The 18,973-nt window shown below is 34.1% G+C and overlaps 1 protein-coding gene across 33 annotated transcripts in view; it reads right to left on the bottom strand.

The window, feature by feature from the left end:
- Positions 1-18,973, bottom strand: part of TRDN (triadin) — a 370,662-nt gene that overhangs the window by 278,306 nt on the left and 73,383 nt on the right. For all 33 annotated transcript variants that reach the window (XR_012517192.1, XM_074397548.1, XM_074397529.1 and 30 more), the window contains exons 3-4: positions 9,628-9,789; positions 8,513-8,545 (exon numbers count right to left, since the gene is read on the bottom strand). Coding sequence is in view for 32 of the 33 variants with exons in the window: in XM_074397548.1 (XP_074253649.1) it covers positions 8,513-8,545; positions 9,628-9,789 (195 nt within the window). In the remaining variant the exon portion in view is untranslated. The remainder of the gene's footprint in view (positions 1-8,512; positions 8,546-9,627; positions 9,790-18,973) is intronic.

The following is an 18,973-nucleotide window of genomic DNA, read 5'->3' as shown; positions in this document are numbered from 1 at the left end:
GATACAGTGACAGGAAGATATTAAGAAGAGTTTCTTTCAGAGATGTTGAAGCCCATATATCTAAATTATTTTGGATCTTTATTTTATTGTGTTTGACTACTTGGTAAGATAAGCTGAACTTTTTTAAGAAAAAATAATTTCAACACTGTATACTAATGACTCTTAATCATTTTCAAAATAAATATACTAAGATGAGGTGTACCTAATCTCACTTTTGACTTTCAATCTGTTATCTCTGGTTAATCCATTTTTCTTTTTGAATTGTATTTTCTCCATCTATAAATGAGATATTATTTTCCATGTGTACATAATCCAGACAGAGGTAGAAATGATTGCAAAGAATACCTTTAAGAGGATAATCACTGGTGAAGTTTGCAGATTTGGAGATTTGGGTAAGATTTTGATTTTGGCTGTGTTAGCATGTTTCATATTTGATAGTATGCTAGACAAGATCAATATGTCTGTACATCAGAATTATCTGGAGAGATTTTAAAACATATATGCAGAGATTTTAAAAGAACATTTCAGCTCAATGTTGAGCTACAACTCAAATGTTATCAATTTGTCTCTCATGGCATGGAAATTTTTAGAGATCTACATTTAAATAAATTCTCAGATAATTTCAGAACCACAGTCCAAAATGAAACTACTGTCTTGATCAATGTTTCTCAAATTTTAATGCGCATGTGAGTCACTGGGGATCTTAAAAGGCAGATTTTGATTCATTAGGTCTAAATAGAGCCTGGATTCTGCATTTCTGGGTAGGTCCCAGATGATGCTAACATTTCTGGTCTGTGGGCTATGCTTTTAATTTCAAAGCTCTAGTCCAGATGAAACTCGATAAAATTATCACTGTATAGGATTACAATTTTAATCATAGAATCATAAAATATTATACTTGAAAAAGACTTGGATATCAGTAAATCCAGTAGTTTTGTTTCACAGGTGTGAGAACTGAGGGCCACTGAAATTAAGTGACATAACCATAGCCGATTAACAGCGGAAAGGGAAACAACACAAATACCTCCTTGTTGGATTCATTCAAGCTTATCTAAGTTATGTCTAAGATTTTGATATGTTCAGATGATGAGCATCAACTATCAATAGTTATTCCAATGCCTTAGGTCAATGCCACAGTGATATCTATTAATTTAGTTTGCATCCCATCACTCATATTTCAGGATTTTCTTAACAGTAGATTTATACACTTTGGTCACTGTGTAAATAAATTTTGCATTTATTCACTTATCCTCGGCTGTCTCCCTCACTGGCCTCTCGATGCATAAAATTCCCTGTTTTTAGAATTGCTCTTTTGGGTTGCAATGACTCTCATCCTGATTTTGAGTTAGAATAACATTGCAAAGATTTTTAAAATTCAACTATTTAAGACTTGACCCCTAGAGAGACTTATTTAGCAAATCAGAGATGGGAGGTAATCTGGAATTTGGAAGTAGAAACAAAAATTAGATCTTGTAGACATTTGTGGCTTTCTTGCTAGAATCCATTATTCCTGATAATATTCCTCTTAATTTTAGGAACCACTTTTTTTCCCATGCTAACCCACCCTTTAGTTCCAAGGGTGGGAGCCTATTTCATAGGCCTTGACAAAGTGTATGTTGCATCTCTCTGTCCAACTGATTGGTTCCAACAAGGATCTGCTACTAAATCCAGATTAATGGGAGTGAAACATTTAAATGTTTTTGCAGAGATGTTTGGGAGAGAACAAGCTCTTCTACTGAGTTGCTAAGGTAAAATAATTTTGGCACCAACTTTCTGGTCCCCATAATAGCCACTAGGAGAGAAAAGTCTGCCTGAGATTGAGACAAATGAAACAGAAAGAAAAGCAGGTTCTAGAAGTGAAGAAAGAGAATTTTACTAATAACATGATGCAAAAACCTATATAAGGTCGTTTCTGAAGCCAATTCTACTCATGCCTTTTAATCACTTGAACAGAAAAAGTATTTTTTCACTAAGCTAGTGTGAATTGGATTTTGGTCTCATGAGTCAGATAATTCTAATTAAGACATCACTTGAATCTGACACACAGAGTTGAGAACCATTACTAAGGCTTCTGTTATGCTTTTTTTTGTTGTTGTTCATTTTATCTTTCAATAGTTCCTTTCTAAATGAAAATCTAACATTTAAAATAGGTAAAACTTAAAGCCATCTTCATTTAACTAGCACTTTAGTTTCTCTTGAATCTGATAACAGGAAACACAGAACTCCAGAGAGAAGATTCTGAAATACATTAGACCTAACAGCTTCCCCGTCATGTACTTTCTCTATGACTCACCTTAGGTACACAAAGAAATTTAACACCAGTGAAATTATTCTTGCTCCGAGAAGAACTACATAAAATGGTTGGGCCTGAGTTGAGCTGTCTCAGAGACTCTTAATTCCTTCTGATGTTGGCTTTGGCCTGCTAATTCAGGCTCTGGTTTGACCCACTATTGTTCGTTTCATCCTGGGTTGGTTGGTTTGTCTTAACAGAGATGAGCTCTTTTAGTAGCACGAGGTACTACAGTTGCCTGAGTCAGTGGGTTCAGAGTTTACCCCTTAGCAACTGCCTGGAGATGTGACTGGAGCCTGAATCTCCTTTACCTCACCCTCCTCACCCTTTTTCATTTTGAGCCAACCTCCAAACCTACTGTCTATTCTCTCTGGGTTTTTTTCCTCTCCCACCCCCATCACACGTCTGATCCATGCTGGGAAAGACAGCCAGAAGATAAAGCTCTAAGCTCCTCATGCAGCCTGAGAGCAATATGCAATGGTACAGTTATGGAGATGAGTTTTGATCTAGATTTATTTAGAGGAAACATCCAAAGATAAATGTATCTACTTAACAACGTTACTAGGGCCTACCTAGTATCCAATATTCTGAGGCTATGAATTTTAACAAGTTTAGTCATCTTTCCATTCTCCTTCCTTTTTTCATGCACCGTATTTTTCAGACACTTAATGTTCAGCCTGATGTAAACCACTGAAGCTGCCAGCAAAGATGGATGCAATGAAAGCTCTGACACACACAAACATCCATCCATCTTACTCCCAATGACGCGATACAACCTTCTGAATGGCCTAATCCTAAAGTCTTGAATATTTATGATGCTTAAATTTCCTGGCTCCTTCTCATTCACTCTGACTGCAAGAGCTAGTGTGGATTTTAATAAAGTAAGAAAAATACACAATGAAAGAACTGAGTTAAAATTTACCAGGCAGTCTTTTCAACTTGCAGAGCTTTAGGGCAGTTTAAACATGTGACTACAGGGGGAAGTGTAATTTGTTTTGCTCTAAGTGAAGAGTCTCTTCCTCTGTCATTGACATGCATCAAGTACAATCTCAGGGAACATCAGCCTCTATGTTGGCTCCAGCTGGACAATTTCTTATTTCAAATAGCAAGTAGTTAGCAAGAAAGGAAATTAAACATAATGTAGATGGGCTTCTGGTGCTTTCCTCTAAGGCAAGAGATAAACCTATAACCCATAAGGCCACCACACTCCTAAAATTAAAGATCAGTTTCTCCTGTCCAAAAAACTAAGTGTGCATAGCTCTGAATGACTTCAATTATTCTTTCTTAACTTTAAAGCTAGATGGCAGGAAAAGACATTACAAAGCCTAATTTCTTGTTAGAAAACTATTATTGTGTTCTAAAATTACATATTCCAAAAGGATATAAATGCTGTTATGATTATTCTTATATACAGATATAGATAGATGATAGATAGATAGAAATTTAAGAATAAACTGTAAAAAGGAGATAGAGATAGGTGTATCTGTTAAGTTGCACCTAAAAGTATTAGTACCAGTATTTTATTAATAAAATGAACAAGTAATAAATCAGTATTATATTTTCGAACATAAAGAGAAAAATACTAAGATATCTATGCCGAAAAAACATGTATTTTTAACTTTTCTTTAAGACTTTTGGATTTTTGCTTCTCTCTCTCTCTCTCCCTCCCTTTTTCTTTCTCTGAGAGAGAGAGAGAAAAAGAGAGAGAGAGAGAGTGTGTGTGTGTGTGTGTGTGTCTGTCACAGAGCCTGGGCCAGGTTTTAACTTTAAGTTTGGGTCTTTGTGAATAACTAAGCAAATTAAAATTTATTTATATTTCTAAAAAATAGAGTGTATCCATTTATACCATCATTACTATTATTAATAGTTTTATATTCTTTCAGTTCAATTTATTTATGATAACATCATATAAAGATTTATCCTCATTTTTATCAAATATACAATGCCCCAACTATTCTATCTTACTTACCGTCTTATTTGATCATGTATCCATTAAACTTTTAATTGTTGTCTTTGCAGGACATTTTACTAAGTAAGATAATCTTTTATACCTTTTTAATTAAGCTGTAAAATACCATGTTGCACTGATCCTGATACTAGCAATACCACATTAAAACTCCATTACAGTCATTTATTATTTTACTTAATACATTTTCATCATTAGTTTTTGTGAATGTGGTAAGCAAACAGTACATGTTCTCTCCCACCATATGAGCTCATTGCCTGGCTCATAGAGAACACCTGAAAAAGATTAATTGAAAAATACATTTATTGATTGAGTTTAAGCCCAGAGGCATAAAACATGTCTGTACTCTGTATTAGTGATTAGCTAAGGATACACGTTGTACTGTTGTGAAATCTTAGACATCTGTGCTTTGCTGTCACTCAGAAACCTAGGACATATCCAGAAAACAAAATATTTATTTTCTATTACAATCATCTTCAATTTTTTTCCTTTTACATTTCTTAGAAATTTTTCAAATCTCTACATCTCACAAGTTCTAAAATTTTTCATCGTAAGTTAAATGGTTACAAGTGATATAATTTATAGATTATTGTAAATGTTGATGTTTAAAAATAAAGTTGCCTTATCCCTTTTAAAAGCTGAGTTAATGGACTCCAAACACTACAATATTTTTAGATGGCATTAACTTAAAATATATATCAAAAAGTTCATTCTTAACATTTGGAAATTTTTTATCTTTCTCTTTTCTTTTTGAATTTATATTTTCATTACACCTTTCTCACAAAAAAATTTATTCAAGAGCTATAGTATGATTCTCTAAGGAAAAAGTATATCCATTGAAATTTTAAAATTTCCTTTATATCCTCTAATATATTAACGTTTAGACTATAAGAATCCAAGAATCTAAAGGTTAATATATTGCAAATCTTCATAAGTTACTATTAAACCTGAAAAATGATTTTTTTTTTAGAATGCCATCTAGTGAATGGAGCTTTAAAAATAGTTTACCTACATGTGGATTAATGTATTCTACAGGCAGAATGAGACAAGGTTCATCAACAAATCTAATCCTATATTTACAAGTATTGAGAAGCCTTATGCACATCTATACACACACATACTCACACACACATGCACACACACACACACACACAAATCTTATTAGGGCAATGTTATTTAATTTTATGTGTCCTTCCAAGTAACATCAAATGACGTAAAGAACTAAAAACAAATTTATTTATATTTGAAGCAAAAATAGTACAGTTGTAAACTTGGGCATGTTCTCAAGAAGATCAGTTTTAGAAAAACATTAAAATGGCATTTAATTCCTTTAAATCTCTCTGTACTTATTTACCCCTTAGAAAGTAAGGCGTTAACATATCCATGATATATACCCTGGTGTGAAGAATATTGCTCAAAAGCACACTTCCAGATGTGCAAAGTATATCACCATACACAGCAAATAATTTTTTTCAGGAAGTGTTATTTATAATAGTATTTCATTTTCATAGTTATGATTTTTAGACAATTGTGTGATAAAATCTGGTATTTTCTAAAGATTCAGTGCCTTGTGGTCTCATCATGAAGTGTTTGGTAATAGAACTTAGTATTTTAAAATTTTGACAAGTTGAAAAATAACTATACATGAAGAATATAAAGACAGTAGATACTACATGTAATACCCTGCAGCTATATTTATATATAACAACAGATTCCACAGACTAGCAGAATCAAATATATTTCATCCATATTAATAATCTGTTTAATAATCAATACTGCAACCCTGAGATTAGTTGACTGCTCCATTATTTCATATCAAATTAAGAACTGCAGACTTCAACTATAAATAACAATAACTGAACAAATAAGAATAGCAATAACTGAACAAATAAAACAAAGCGTATTCAAATAAAATGCTTTAGGTAGACATAGGACACATAAAATGCTACAGTCTGATAATTTTGGCAATATAAAATAACTAAATATTATTGAATATATGTGAATTGAGAAGAGTATTAATAAAGAGTCATTTAGATGGATGAAAATCACATGTTTTAAGAGCTTATCATTTTATATCATTCTATATTGCTCCCAGTTCCTTTTTAAAACAAAATTTTTAAGTGTAAAACTAAAGAAAATAACCTATAAGACAAGAATAATTTATAGAATTTCTCCCCTAATAATAATGTTAGGAGTATACTTTAAATGTAGAGTGTGTACTATAAATGTTTTATAAAATATTGCCTACTACTTTAAAGCTCTCATTGCCTCTATACGTCTATCAAAGAAAAGCCTATACATAAAAATAATAATTATAATAAAATAGATCTCCTTGAGTTCACTTTCAACTACGGTTTATTATTACATAGCCTCTGAAGTCAAGACAGGGCATATGAGATTTTTACTTCAATATCAATTTGCTTTTATGTAACTCTGTGAATAATACTATTAAGAAAATATATTCAGGTGATTTTAAGTCAATTATCCTAATTTTGAGTATGTAATCTTTGAAGAGTACATACACTAATATATACATACATTAGTGTATATGTGTTTAAGGACATATATCCCTTAGACTATTTTTGACTAATACGCATTCCTAACATTTTTTAAAAGTCCCCTAAACAACTATTTAATAGTTTTTTTGTTAAAATTTTGATTTGGTCAATCAAGGTAATGATTTAAGAAACAATAGTAAAACAGCTTTGGGTGAATTTGCAGTTTATACTAATTACTCTATGAAGCTTAATTTTAAAATAATTTCAAAGAAAAATTTAAATCAAAAGAAGAGATTTTTAAAAATTAAATAATAAATATCAATTTATGAAAAATATGGCTTTATGATATCCTTATGGAATTCCGTTTATAAGTATAAATGAGCAAACATTATTTGTTTTCCCCTCTTCCATTTCCAAAGAAAATAAACATGCATAAGCTGTTATTTCCAGATAATGACTAATACTTCACTTAAAGTTTGACTGTATTCTAGTCACTCTTAATGGGAAATCAGCTATAAAAAGACCCTGCTCCTGATCTCCTGAAGTTTATAAACTAATTGAGATTCTCTAAGCCTGAATTTGATGGCTGAAGTCTATCTTCAGTGCTTGAGTTCTCATTCTGGCTTTGTAGGCGAAGAAACCCTTCATTTCTCCTCACAGAGCTTTATAAACACATTCATTTCTGGATGCCTTTGCCACAGTTGAGTTTGACTGGCTTAGCTCTTTTTTGCTGCATAAGTTACAAATTCAAAGTTTCTAAATTAACATACACTAAGTGGATTTTACCCTACATAGTGTGGGGTAGTCATCATTTTCTCAGGGAAGGCTGAAACTATAATCCCACTGCTTGAATCCACAGTAGGTCTTAGGAGAGAGCAAGAGAACCCAGTGTTATCTGCCTGGGTAAATACCCTCAACAGCTTTCCCACATGTAGCAGTAACTAAAACATTGCAATTGTTCAAGTCTGGCTTAAGTGTTGGCTCTTTACTCACAACCAATGTACCTCAGGATGATACCACCTCCTTCCCAGTGCCCCTTCCAGGTGCAGTTCCTACTCCTTCCTGTAAAAATCCCTGCCCCGCCCATCTGACATTCTTGCCCCATTGCTGTCCTCCTTTATCCTAGTTTACTGCTCTCATCATTCAGGTTGCCTTATCTATTCCTGCAAGGAATTCCTCTACAGCACATCCAGACACACCGAGGTGACTCTACTCCATGACAATGACATGTCATACATACTGATTGGATAAGAGCCTTTGCCTCCCAGACAGTTATGTCCCTCACCATCTTGCTATCCTCCCCCGCCCCCCATAGTTATCATCTAAATTGCAAAATAATGCTGGCTAGAAAATAAGAAGAAAAAGAATAAGAATAAAAATTTTAAATCAATAAATCTAACCATGGTGAGAATAAATCATGGGTGTCATTATTTTTCGGATCATTTCTAAGGCTGCAAAATTCTTTCCTCATTCCTCAAATTCCAGCTAACTTGTCTATGTATAGATGAATTCATGCAAATCTACTGAAGAAGGCATATAAAAAATAATCAACAGAAAAATAGTGAGATATTTTCCAATGAAGGTGACTTCATTGGAAAAGAAATTGAGTATTTTCTTTTACTGACTCTAAATCTTAAATAAAACCTTTCTATTAAAATAAATTAAGGCTACAACTCAAGGAAATATATTTGAACTATGCTGAAAACCAATATTACCATAAGAGAAAAGGAATTATTATCAAAAGTGAAAACAACCAACCTTTTTTTCTTAAGGGAGGCTCCTCTATTTCTCCTAAAAAAAAGATTAAAAACAAAACAAAACAAAAAGATTAGAAAATATTTTAGCAAAGCACAATATGACATCACTATTTTTCCCTTTTCTTTTCTTCACTTAAAAATGTATTAGTTTTACCTCTTATAGTCTTTATATACTTTGCTTCCTAAATTCCAGTTTTTAAGTATAAACTTTGTTTGTGTACATTTACTTAAGATTGTTTCATTTTTATGAATTCAATAAAATTGTGGCAGTGATCCAAATTATACATTATAGGTTATATATCATGTTAATTTCAGTTCTCTATTGTTCATCTTGAACTCTTACTGGCACCAAAACAAATATAAATTCAGGAAAAGTTATAAAAGTACTCTAATAATAAAAGCTTTCCTGGTAGTCAAGGCTGAATACATGATTTCTGATGACTAAGACTGATCCTAAGAAATGTTATCTAATAGATGGAATCACAATGCTTTGTTATTTTCATGCCCATTCAATGGCAGTTTTTATGTGGTTTGAGGTGGCTATTTCCTTTTACTCATTAATATATATGGGAGAGCACATAGGTTAGTTGCATAATTTTTATGACACTTAAAATATGTCCTTCTATTCTACACCACCATTTGGTTCAATAAATTTACTCTTTTGATTATCCTTTCAGTAAGATTGCTTTCTACTATTTGACTATAAATATGATTTATGCATATAAAACACTTACATATATTTTCAATTTTACTTTTATTTTAATCTTCCTAGAGATAAACTATTATTTTTTTTCCAAAGAAACATATAAATGTGAGTTTGTATCATAGTTTTATAGTAGTGCATAATGAAATTCTCTTTGCTGTAATGCTACATTAATACTAACATTTAATTTTGATGTCTTTGCCATAAGGGAAGATAGGCTATAAAATGAAAATCAAATAAAGACCAATTTACTGTGTTTGGCAGCCTGTTGATATGCTTTTAGCAGTCAGAAGTGTATTCATTTTGGTTTAGCTTGACTCAAATGCTCATTTGAACTTAAACTGAGGCAAGTCATCGTAACACATATCTAATATTGGTCCTAGCAGTTAGATATGTCTCTATGTTCTTCGTACCTTTATCCGTGTCTTCGTCACCATCATCATCTTCTTCATCAGCATCAGATGAGATGATGTCAGACAGCAAAGAAAAGAAGCCATAGATCCAGTCCGTGGTTTCCTCCACAGCATCATGTACAAGTTTTAAAGGATCTGAGCCAATCTTGGCAATAGAGCTTACTAAAAGCAATTAAAAAAAAAAAAAAAGAAAGAAAAATTTTGTGATCATTTCCAAAGAATTTAAGAAAAGCTGTTTTTACGGATTTATTCTTTTGACACAATAAATATGTCAATTTTAAGATTCTAAATATCTCCTGGCTAAAATTTTTTCCTCAGCAATAGAAATTTTATTTTGCTATAATATGCATGTGTGCCAAGAAAGAAAATGCCCCTGGGAAGTTTATAATCCAAATAAAAGTTAGCACAGGAAAAAATTAGGAATGAGTTAAAATAATGTGTATTATATTACCCAAATTGCAAATAAACCCCATGTTATGGATGTTCAGGAATAGAAGAGATCATTTTGGCCCATATTGTATGGGACAGCATCATAGAACAGATGGCTCTGTAAGTTTTCAGACAAATAACAAGTTCTCCAAGTTGAGTAAGGTAGTCGTGAAATAACAAGTTCTCTAAGTTGAGTAAGGTAGTCGTGGCTAAGTTAAGACTGTTAGGTCCATTTACTCTAACTTGTGACACCACAGGAAGAATCTGGAATAGTCAAGGTAGTGATCATATCAAGCTCTAGTTGGAATAAATTGGATTTGTCTGTTAGTCAACCCTGTCCATGAAGTAAAAAAGTATTTGAACTGCTAGTAACTTCAATGGATAGAATCTATAATCTTCCCTTTTCTATGTCCTAGGAGATATAAATTGTTTGTGAAATGAAAGATTGAATCATAAGAAATGCAACCAAGTAGATTAGAAATTTCCTATATTTTGTTCTCCCAATGATATGAAAACTGCTCTGAAGAGGCAAGCATAGCCTTTAGGATGTGATTAAGGAGGTGATCTATCAAGAAATATAATATAAATTGCACCTGATTCTTTTTATCAATCTGTAATTAAATTTTAGAGCTATGTTTTCTTTAATTTTAAAACTATTTTAGCTTTTCAGAGACTCTTTTGTCTCTGATATATTTAAGAGATGAGAATTATACGAATGTATTATACTATCTAAAGATTAAGTATATCAAATTAGGCTTTTACTCTGATTGACATAGAAAGTCATTGAAAGATTTGAACCCAGAGGTGAAGTGATTTGACTTCCTTTGCTCTGCTGAAGATTGAAAGGGTTCCAGGCTGGAAACAGGGAGACAGGGATGAAACGAACTGAAATAATCCAAGAGAAAGATGATGGGGATTTCTATCAAGGTGGTGACAGTGTGTGTGGTGAGATGCAATTAGATTCTGAGTGTATTTTATTGACAAAATTAATAGTAGACACTTCCAGTGTGGCTTTTTGATGTGAGAGAAAGAAATCCAGGATAACTTCTAGGTTTTGGGTGTAAGAAACTGGAAGGAAGGAAATGTCCTGATATGGGAGAGGACTGGACAAAAACAAGATCCTTGTTAAGGGTGGATGGAGTTGGGAGTAGAAAAGCAGCTGGTTTTTAGACTTTCAAAATTTGGTTTGCCTATTACATACTTACATCAAGATATTGACATTTGCATGGTGCAATGTGATCTACAAAGAGAAGTTCTACCTAAAGACAGGAACTTGAGAATCCAACGGAAGACAGAAGGTATCAAAGCCATAACAATGAGTGAGAGCACCACGGAAGTTGACCAAGAAACACTTTAAAAAATGTCAGGAAGATAAGTCAGAGAGATGGGGAGGAGCCAGCAATGGATTCTGAGGAGAGATGACAGAGAGAGTGACAGGCAGAGCAGGAGTGAGCAAGAAAGACAGGGAGAAGGAACCGAGAAAGTGTAATGCAGTAGATACCAGGTAATAGTTTTGAGAAGGACAGAGTGAACAACTGGCAAATGCTGCAGATAGGTCAAGAAAGTTGAAGACTGAGAATGGATCTTTGGATTGGATGATAAGGATGTCACTGATGACCTTCAAAGAACAGTTTCAGTGGAGTGCATTCAAGATGAAATAGAAAAATTTGGAGGCAGTAAGTATATTTTTTTGTATATGACAGAGATTGGGTAGTACTAGAAGAGGAACTAGGATCATAGTGAGTTTTTCTATTTTTTTAATTTGGTTTTTTTTTTTTTTTTTTTTTTTTTTTTTAAGACGGAGTTTCACTCTTGTTACCCAGGCTGGAGTGCAATGGCGCGATCTCGGCTCACCGCAACTTCTGCCTCCTGGGTTCAGGCAATTCTCCTGCCTCAGCCTCCCGAGTAGCTGGGATTACAGGCACGTGCCACCACGCCCAGCTAATTTTTGTATTTTCAGTAGAGACGGGGTTTCTCCATGTTGACCAGGATGGTCTCAATCTCTTGACCTCGTGATCCACCCACCTCGGTCTCCCAAAGTGCTGGGATTACAAGCTTAAGCCACCGCGCACAGCCAGCGAGTTTTTCTGTTTTTAAGCACTATTCAAATAGGAAGAATATCCCATGGTTTGTGTAGACACGAAGATCTCATAGAGAGGTGAAAATTATACAAAAGAGAGGATTTCTGGGGAAATTTTAAATTTTTATATTCCATTGTGAGGGATTTGTGGAGCACACAGACCATCCAGTGACCCTAAGGTATAAATTGCTGTTCTCTAGGAAGCCTGTCTCTATGATTCATTGATAATTTACTTTCACTCTTTGCACCCTATTTTACTGCATTCCAGAGAGTTTCATGTGAGCAAGAAATGGCCATTTGAATAGTGAGATTAAACCTTAGAAAAAGGAAATGAAATGGAATCTTATAATTGCAATTGAGGATTTTAAAAGAATCATATGTAAGGAACTGGGTTGTTCTGGCACCATTAAAGACATTTTTAGCACTCTTATATTTTATACCTAATGGAGAAATCTGCAAATGAGATTTTTATGATGAGAATAGATGGAGTCTATTTCTCCATTTCCCTTCTTTCTAAGTGTTAACTGAAGAACTTAACAATAAAATCCAAGAAAATTGATATCAGTTTAATTATCCTTATGCTTAAATGCACTACATGCACTTTGCAGACATATATATATATATATATATATATATATATATATATATATATACACACACATATATTGCCTGGCTCTAAAATAGTCAAAGTAGGCTGTTTTTATGAAGTTATTGTTCCTAGCTTGAGATCAGCTTCTGATTTTCTGATTTAAATAAGATAGTAGTCCTGAGGTTGATTCTTATTATCTCTTTCAGACCTCACATCCAAATCCAGATCATACCGATGGAAAAATATTATTCAATGTAAACTGAAACTTTTATTGATGTCTTTTTTTTTTTTTTTTTTTTTTTTTTTTGAGATGGAGTTTCGCTCTTGTTACCCAGGCTGGAGTGCAATGACGCGATCTCGGCTCACCGCAACCTCGCCTCCTGGGTTCAGGCAATTCTCCTGCCTCAGCCTCCTGAGTAAGCTGGGATTACAGGCACACGCCACCATGCCCAGCTGATTTTTTCTGTGTTTAGTAGAGACGGGGTTTCACCATGTTGACCAGGATGGTCTCGATCTCTTGTCCTCACGACCCACCCACCTCAGCCTCCCAAAGTGCTGGGATTACAGGCTTGAGCCACCGTGCCCAGCATTGATGTCTTTTTAAAGGAGATACTTAGGTAATTGTACTTTCTTAGCTCTCATGTTTTCATAAGTTTAATTATATACATGACAGTGAGGATCATCTTAAAAATAGTAGTAGTCAGACACCATCATAAGAACTTTACATGTATTAACTCACATTTTGTTCTCAATAACCCAATGACATAGGTATATTATTTTATACCTTTTTTTTAAACATAGGAAAACTGAGGCACAGATAATTTAAATAAGATACCTCAAGTTACATAGCTAGTAAGTGATGGAGCCAGGTTTTGCACCCATTTTAGGCCACCAAAGCAAGATTCTTCACTATTGCAACATATGCTGTCAAACAAAAAACATAAACTCACAATTGATTCTAGGGTTATGTTTTGGGTGGGGAGATTCTAGAAGGGTTTTTTTTCTCTTAAAAAGAATAAAGCCTTTACTGATGAAAACAAAAAAGCCTAGAGCTGCTGCAGTCATCTTGTTACCATGAGAACAGTAGCTGGCTCTTTGAGAAAAACAAGGATTAAAACTAGAAAAAAAAAAAAATGAGTCCACGATGACATTGCTAAGGCCTTGAAGTATCCAATGTTGAAATCACCCTACCTTCAGCACTTCTGTTATATGAGATAAGAAATGTTTCTCAGTGTTCAAGTTATTCTTAATTGTATCCAACGTTTCTTACAGAAGAATATACCACTGAATGCCGAGAAAACTGCTTTAGGTTACTTGTGGTCAATAATTGGATTTTTTGCACTGATGAAAGAGTGCCAAGAGAGGCCAAGAAAAGTTTAAAGTTAAATAAGATTTTTATTTGTCCTCTGGTTTTGAAACTAAACTATGCACATACTTAAGTTTCTTAATAGGACTATACAAGAGAAATAGTCATTTTCTCTGCTTCCCTTCAAGAGAATCAAGTCCACAGTTTCACTGTTATCTTTGGCAATCAGTCTTACATTCTGTAGGTAATATTTGACCCTTCTTTATTTTTCATACCCTGAGAAACATCAGCAAACAATGGTTATGAGCTTGGGTTCTGATTTCAGACTGATAGCATTCAAGTTCAAGCTTCCCATCCAGTGCTGTGCCAACCATATTGAAACAAAAGGAGAAACAGTAATAAGCATCCTGTCTTTATTTAAAATGTTGATATTTTCTTCATCATAGGTTTTTGCATTAATTTTGAAAATTTAAATTCTGCATGAAAATATTATTTATTTTGATTATTGAGTATTTTGGAGGACTCCAATTTTGCAGCCATAGTATTTCACTCACTTTCCTCTAGTCCTGGTACTTCCCCAACCTATTAGCTGTTTGATATTGAGAAGATTAACTTTTGCCATGTTTATGAAACTCATCAGTGCCTCTGATTTTCCAAAGTCACTATTCTAAATCAAGACCTCAACCCCCTAGTGCAGGCATCCCCAAACTACGGCCCACGGGCCGCATGCGCCCCCCTGAGGCCATTTATCCGGCCACCCCACAGCCGCACTTCAGGAAGGGGCACTTTTTTCATTGGTGGTCAGTGAGAGGAGCACAGTATGTGGCGGCTCTCCAACGGTCTGAGGGACAGTGAACTGGCCTCCTGTGTAAAAAGTTTGGGGACGCCTGCCCTAGTGCCTATTATTCCTCCATTCAACCTCTCTGTACTGTAATTTATAACATATTTGGTTCTGGTAAACAGTATATATATAGTGGGAAAAATGATAAAGTACTACGTGCTTCCATTTGCTGAGCCATAAATGACAGTAAGAAAAATACCACACAAGGATATAAGAATAAAACCACATAAGGATCCAGAAGTATTACATGAGACAATGTAGTCAAATCAAATGGTACAGTGCCTGGTAATTGGTAAATATCAATATGAAGAAATAAGCACAATTGTCAGACGTGCCGTCCCGGACATCTGAGACCCCCAATTATTGATTGATGAAAATGTTCTTTTGAGCTTGCTACCCAGCATTAATGGTTTCCCCTCCCCTCAACAGGAGGCCTACATATGTTCTCAATTTCTCCCAAAGTCTTCTACACAGCTGGTGTTTCCAGCATTCTCTGATGCACTTGACATCTAAATTCTGACTGCATAGCATTCAAACCCAAGTGATTAACACCAACCTTAATGCTACCCTCATGCTTTCCTTATGAAAGGAAAGAACAACTGAAAGGTGGAGTCTCTAGATTTGCCCACCTGCATCTGTCTGAGCCACTCTACAGGAAGGCAAGAGAACAGGGGTCCCAGGAATCTTTTGCCCTTCTGCCCATGACTCTGCTTGCACCAGATGACACTTATTGGTGTTCCTTCAAGCACAGTGTACATGAACTTTTTGGTATAAAGCATGTGTATTAGTTCGGTTTCATTCTGCAGATAAAGACACACCTGAAACAAGATAATTTATAAAGATAAAGAGACTTAATGGGCTTGCAGTTCCACATTGCTGGAGAGGCCTCAAAGCATGATGGAAGGTGAAAGGCATGTCTTACATGGCAGCCAGCAAGAGACAATGAGAGCCAAGTGAAAAAGGAAACCCCTTATAAAACCGTCATATCTTGTGAGACTTATTCACTACCACAAGAACAATATGGAGGAAAACCACCCCCATTTTTCAGTTGTCTCCCACTGGGTCCCTCCCAAAACATGTGGGAAGTTTGGGAGCTATAATTCAAGATGAGATTTGGGTGGGGACACAACCAAACCGTATCAGCATATAGGGCAGAACATATAATTTAATAAATGTTAGATAATTATCAATTTAATTTTCATAATCATTTAACTCAAACATATGACAATGCTCCATAAATGCAGGCTGCTATAAATATTAGCCTGAGATCACTTAGTCACTATGCCTTCAAAGCCAACCTTGGTAAGGTCCATGAAATCCAATGATTGCTTTCATTGGAACTCATGAAACAACTAATGCTTGCCCCTGACCTCCCAGAAAATATTCAGACCCAAGTATTTGGAACTAAATTGAGGTGAGAATTTTTTTTTAATCTTATAAATGCTACCCAACCCAGGAACAAGTAAACTTGGAGTTGCTGTATGTACTTCTGCATGGTAGTACTCAATATGAGGTTGGCTAAACAAAACAGAGATTTCTCTTTTACAACAATTATTGAACACTGATTATATAAAATATCCTAAGTGTAATATGTAATTGATATCTAGGTGGTTCTAATTTGGGTATGTGAGAAACATTATTTCAAAATATACAGAGGTAATTGTAAGGAAATAATTTTAAGTGACTAGTTTTTCTATTTCTGCATATATATATATATATATATATATATATATGAATACTTTTGCTTCTGTTGGTAAAATTTTTATCAAGTTAAGAAAAATTTTAGCAAATTATGTGTCATTTAAAATGCCCTGAGTTACATGTCAATTTTTTCTTAAACTACTGTAAAATTACTTAGTCTTTGTCTTAAAGGTAAACAGATTTTCTCCGAACTTGCACAGTGCCAAATGAAATTCAGATGTGTTTTTTCATCCACATCCCACCCCCTAAGATGGAAAGAAAGAAAACACAGATAGGAAAAACAAATCAAAAATGTTTTAAAAATCTGAGTACTGGGTCAGTATATGCATAAAACATGCTGTCTCCACTAAGTTAATAGGTTTCTTATACTCAGAAATGTAGCTGAGAGAATACAAAGGTGTATGAAACAGTTTGGGCTCAAGGTCTGGCATCATTTATAATAGTCAACTATTTCCTAAGGATATAGGATAGAAATGCTAATTTAATTTGTTTCTAAAAAGAATTCATTGGAAACAAAAAGAATTAACAGTGAATTTAATAGTCTTCTGAGAGTTTGGATCCTGGAGTTTCCAGCATCAACAAAACTTGGAACAGATATTTCAGAATAAACTAAAATGTGTGCTTATATATTCACAGTGAAATTTGCTGTCTTCATTGAAGTGATGTTTACTCAAGACATTGTTCTTTAAAGCTTTTTAAGTTCAAACAATTTCTCATAAGTTGGGCTACTTGTCCTGAGTATGTCTGGTTGAATTCAATGATTTTAGAACTGCCATTTTTAATTTTTGTCACCACAGTGGAGGGAGTTTCAACCTGTTAGAGCCAAATGCCTTTTTTTCCTCTCATGAATTTATTGCTTTCTTATTTTCTGTTTTATTTCGAATTGAAAGCAAAGACAAAATTAGAGACATAAGTAAAACATCCAAGGAAGTCAAGAATTCAAAAATGTTTAATGCAACACCTTTATTCCTCTATATTTAACCCCTAAGATGAATTTATATCCTGCTAGTGGACAATTCTAAAGGTATACTACTGAAATTACATATTTTTCTGTTATTCTTTCTTGAAAAATGCAGGAAGAATAGCTATATTTGTACATATTGCTTCAGTTCCAGAAGCAACACTTGATATTTTAGCATCTGAGAAGCCACTTTTGTGACCAAAATAGTAATAATTTATATTCCATGTTTTAAAAATAGATTTTTCACACAGAAACATTTTGAGAGGCTCATTTTTTTGAGATCCTCTTTTTACATTTACTTATTATATTGATCCTTTAAAATTATTCATACTAAAGGCTTAATTGGAGAAGACCTGGCTAACTGATGGCAATTTGAGAGGAACATAGGTAAAAATCGTAATGAAATGCAGAAGTTGAGGCCAGTGAAAATTGAATCCAGCTACTGTGCTATATTCTTTGCATTTGATAATTTTATTTACAGTATATAAGAGTATTTTAAGGATCCTCACATGAATAAAATTGTGGAATTTAAGCTATGGTGTAAAATTTCCTGGAAACTAAATATGTAGATTAAAATAAATTTTTTATTTAACACTTTATGATTTAGCAAGACATACAAATATTGAATAATTTGATTCCAGACTGGGCAATCAGGTTGTGCAATAAATTATGAGATGCTTCTATAGAGCACCTTTCAGATGCTTTTATGAAAAGTATGAGGAAACATCATTTTCATATATTTAAATGCCTTACTTTACAAATGAGTGAATACTTTGCTATTGCCATACTTAGGAATAAATGTTCTATTTCAAAAATAAAAGATTTAAGTAGCTGTATACTATAACCAACAATAAATCACAATTATATAAGTGATTTAACTTCAAACTAAGTGTGTGAATAGATTTTCAGTCAATATGATTTTTAACAGAGAGACACATACAAAGGTTGAAATTCCCTGGAGTCTCTTATCTTTGCCCTCAGTGAACACCCCTCACAACATGATGACATTAAAGGTTAGGTTAATAAAATTCCTATGGTGCTTCTAATATTAAAGTCACTTGGAAGATTGATTTTACAAAAGTTCTAATAGTGATAGAATTTTTTCCTGTTCTTTTTCCCTGTTCAGTCTCCCTTTCTCTCTTTCTTTTCTCCTCCTCCCCCTCTGTCTCTTCTCTCTTCTCTCTTCTCTCTCCTCTCTCCTCTCTCCTTCTCCTTCTCCTTATCGTTCTGCTGCTTCTTCCTCTTCTCTCTGTCTCTCTCTTCTCTCTTTCTCCTCATGACTTCTGGATACCACCCACATTAGATTACAAGGATCAGTCTCTCTCTCCTGAGTTCTGTGGTCTAAATGTCTATGCCCCCACTAAATCCATATGTTGAAATCCAAATCCCAGAGTGACGGTACTTGGAGTTGTGGCCTCTGGGAGGCAATAAGGTCCTGA

The sequence above is a fragment of the Saimiri boliviensis genome, chromosome 4 (assembly GCF_048565385.1).
Source record: "Saimiri boliviensis isolate mSaiBol1 chromosome 4, mSaiBol1.pri, whole genome shotgun sequence".
NCBI lineage: Eukaryota > Metazoa > Chordata > Mammalia > Primates > Cebidae > Saimiri > Saimiri boliviensis.
This window is presented reverse-complemented; position numbering and strand designations above follow the sequence as displayed.